This window comes from Chaetura pelagica, unplaced genomic scaffold (assembly GCF_000747805.2).
Source record: "Chaetura pelagica isolate M959 unplaced genomic scaffold, ChaPel_1.0 scaffold11, whole genome shotgun sequence".
Lineage (NCBI taxonomy): Eukaryota > Metazoa > Chordata > Aves > Apodiformes > Apodidae > Chaetura > Chaetura pelagica.
Window position 1 is genome coordinate 1507884 of NW_009952694.1, and position 3735 is coordinate 1511618.

Genomic DNA, 3735 nt, shown 5'->3' on the forward strand with positions numbered 1-3735 from the left:
TGGAGGGTTTTCATTTGTGTTTTAAGGGCCCAGCTGATACGCCCTTTCAAGGTAGAGATGGCAGAAAGCCATGAAAGTGCAGGTGCTTAAGATTATTAAGAGAACCTCTGTAGTTTAAATTATTTTCAAATTAGAAAGATAGGTAAATAGAGGTCTCAGATTCATGGTATTAACAATTCCACTAGGATTCTTAATATGTCAGAGTGCTTTTGTAGATCTGGCCATTTTGGGTTTTTTTGTTTATAAAATCCAGGGTTTCAGTAAGCGTTGTGGAAGCTTCTAGCTCTGTTGAAAACCAATGACTAGTTTATGACATTGTGGCTGTAACTTTGTCAGTTACTAAATAAACAAATGAAGTAAAGGAAAGATAGAATCTTTGTGAGGGCTTGTGTGCCACCACTCAGCTTAGGCAATGATTGGCAGACACCAACCCTCATTGGCACTAACCTCTATGCAGCAAGTCAGAGCTATGGTTAAGCTTATCATACCCTGAGTTGAACACTCAGTTCCATCTCAAAGGAAAAAAGTATTAAAAATCTCATTAAAAACACAAGAGGCAATATTTTTCTCTATATTATCTACACATTGACTCCTAATCTTTTGGGACGTGTACTATATGTTTCTTGTTTGCCTCAAACTGTGCATCAAACAAAGTTAATCCCTTTTCCCTTGCAAAGCTGTATTATTATATATTCAAAGCAACTGAAACTTGAGTTTCCTTTAATTTTCAGGGAAAGATCAGGAGAAGACTGTAGTGGTTGCCTGCTGTCATCACAGTGTGCATTCAGTAGTTTTACACCAATTAAATAAATAGCCCAGGAGTAAAATCTGACTACCTTTAGGTGTTGCATGTGTGTGGTAGCAAGTGATACATTGTTAAACAGGACTAAATTAATGTCTTCCCATTTCCCCCTGCTCAGTGTAAAGTAGAAGGTCCTTTCTGGCCAAAAAGTTGTCAGTCTGACATGTATGTGGTAATGAATTACAATCAGAAATGTGAAGGACATAACTGCATTAGCTGCTTGCTCACCCTCTGACAAAGGTTGCTGTTCCTACAGCAAGGGCAGCTGAACAACTTCTAAAGAGCAGCTTCATGAAATCCAGGAAGGTTTACGTTATTTCACCAGACTTAAACTTCTGTGGCTCAGAAGCTACTGTACAACCTGCTTGGTCATCTTGGCCGCACTGCCGTCCTTGTCAGAGGTGGCACACACTTCAGTCGTCTGCTTTTAGCCTCCTTTTCACAAGGGTCAGAATTCAGCACAATTTTAGATGAAACTGGGTTACAGTCGGTCAGGAGAAGCAATGAGACTTATGCAGATAAACCACACATGTACACAGCATTCTCAGGAGTCTTTTCTTGTGACTGGGAGCAGAAAAAGGAAGGGTACTACTAAGAGTGTGGCTGAAATGAGTTAGGAGTAGTTGCTTAATATGTTGGCTACCAGTGAAACTCAAATACTATAATTATTTTTTAATCATTCAAGGACTGGAGTATCATTAAATACATCCTGAAATCTGTACAAACATACACAACAGTATTGTGAAAATATGGTAATTTATATAAAAGACCAGCAGTAAAAGAGCAAATTGGTTCAATGTGACAGAACACTAGTATTGATGAATGTTCTACTTTGTTTATTTTCTTCCAGTTTACAAGCTTTGAGGAAGGAAAAGTCCCGAGATGCTGCTCGCTCTCGCCGGGGAAAGGAGAATTTCGAATTCTATGAGTTGGCAAAGTTGTTGCCACTGCCTGCAGCCATTACCAGCCAGCTTGACAAGGCATCCATCATCCGACTTACAATTAGCTATCTGAAAATGAGGGACTTTGCTAATCAAGGTGATCCTCCATGGAACTTGAGGATGGAAGGACCTCCACCTAATACATCTGTAAAAGGTATGGAGTAAATGTTATATAGTTTCATATATGGCAGCCCTTAGTAACCTCTAAATTGAAATTTTTACCATCATCCTTTCTTCTTTCCCTGCATATCAAATCCTTTAAAGGGATACAAATGTGGAAATCTGAGGTCTGCATGAGAAAGACACCATGTGAAGGTGAAATAAACCTCTTATTTTATTTATTTTTAATTTAACAACAAACCTATTGATGTAACTATTGCAGTCTTCTGGGTGACGTAGGCTAAATTGTTGCAAGTTATTTAGAAATGAATGTGTTGCTTTATTTTAGTATTTGATATAAGAATGCATTTGAGAGGAGCATGGCATAATTCCTTGATTTGAGGACTCAATCTTTTAATTCTTTGGCTAAACCTTAAAGGTAGGACCATGTATTTCTGAAGTTTGAGGGCATTACATCCAGATATTTAAATAAAGACTTTAAAGACTAGGATTTTATTTATCATCTTGTAATGTGTATAGAAATTGTGTCAACTTTTGAACCTCTAGGCATCTATCAACATTTCAGCTAAAACAGACTGGTTTCATTATTAAACACCCTCTTTTTATGTTCAATTAAGCAGGTGGGCAGTAAAATCAACACTTTAGACATGAGTTGTCACAAAAATAATGTAATAGAAGAATCAGACTGTTATTTTAGAGGCTGTGGGCATATTGGTCCTATGACTTGTATAAACTGGACTTTTTTTTGGTAATCTTTGTTAACTTATGGTACTTAGGTGTATGAGTGTGCAAGCTGCATTAACAGAGCTCAAAATCACCAAAACCTGGCTATCCTGCTTGTTCTGGCTTTTACTGCACAGGAGGACTACCCTATTGTATTTTAGGTACTTATCTTAAATTTTTGAGGGAACATATGTAGCAAAGAAGTGTATGAGATTTGTGCATTCCATTTTTTTTCCACACATTATGAAACTTAAACTCAATCTACACGAGACTAGACAGACTGTATACAGCATGAGGCAAAAAAGAAAGCCACCTTGGAGGGTAGAGGGAGGAGGAGGATATTGAAATTTGTTGATCAGGTCACAACTGCCTGTGAAGCCTTACTGGTATTGATGGTCCAAACGGATTTTACCTGCTCTTCCAATTAAAGGAAGTAATACGAGTTAAGGAAAGTTATGATTTTCAGCAGATGGAGGTAGATATGGGGAGCAAAACCAAAAGGACTTTCAGGCTGATGATAGAGGAGCTGAACGTATTTGCGTCATTTCACATATTTATATTATCTGCTATGTTGTTTTAATGGAGAAAAAAAGGTAATAATTATATCATTCAGAGCATGAGTATAACATGGTTTATCAGGCTTCTGATATAATATGCAAATGTTCCCCATTTTTTGGGGAGGAGAGTTTCTTTTCAGGCAATTAAACTGTGTTTCAAGGTGCATAAAAAGTGGACTCTGCTGTACAATCTATGATGTGTATGTTAAAAAAAATAATTTGTCCCAAAATTCCTGGAGCTAACAGACATACAGTGCTTGAAAAGCTGTCCTATATTATGGGAAGTCTGAGCTCTGCAGATCTCTGTGTATGTTTTCAGAGTATCTGGGATCTGTTTTTTCATTATCTTCTTGTGAAATATATGCCTGAATACTGAAACTTCCTTTTTATGCAAAGACCTTAACAAAGAAAATAATTTAAGGGAAAACAAAACCTTATTCTTAGAAAACAGCGTAAATAGTCTGACCTAGATCAACACATTTTCCCTGTAATAAAAAGCTAGGTAAAATTTTAATGTCTTTTCACTCTATCTGATATAATAATCCTGTTCCTACACCCATGTCATGATCTGGCACCCATTCTTCTAGATGTA

General features: G+C 37.1%; 1 protein-coding gene across 1 annotated transcript in view; it reads left to right on the forward strand.

The window, feature by feature from the left end:
• The window catches only part of NPAS3 (neuronal PAS domain protein 3), a 627665-nt gene that overhangs the window by 194508 nt on the left and 429422 nt on the right, over positions 1–3735 (forward strand). Inside the window, exon 3 of the mRNA XM_009993852.1 lies at positions 1653–1897. Coding sequence (XP_009992154.1) covers positions 1653–1897 — 245 coding nt within the window. The remainder of the gene's footprint in view (positions 1–1652; positions 1898–3735) is intronic.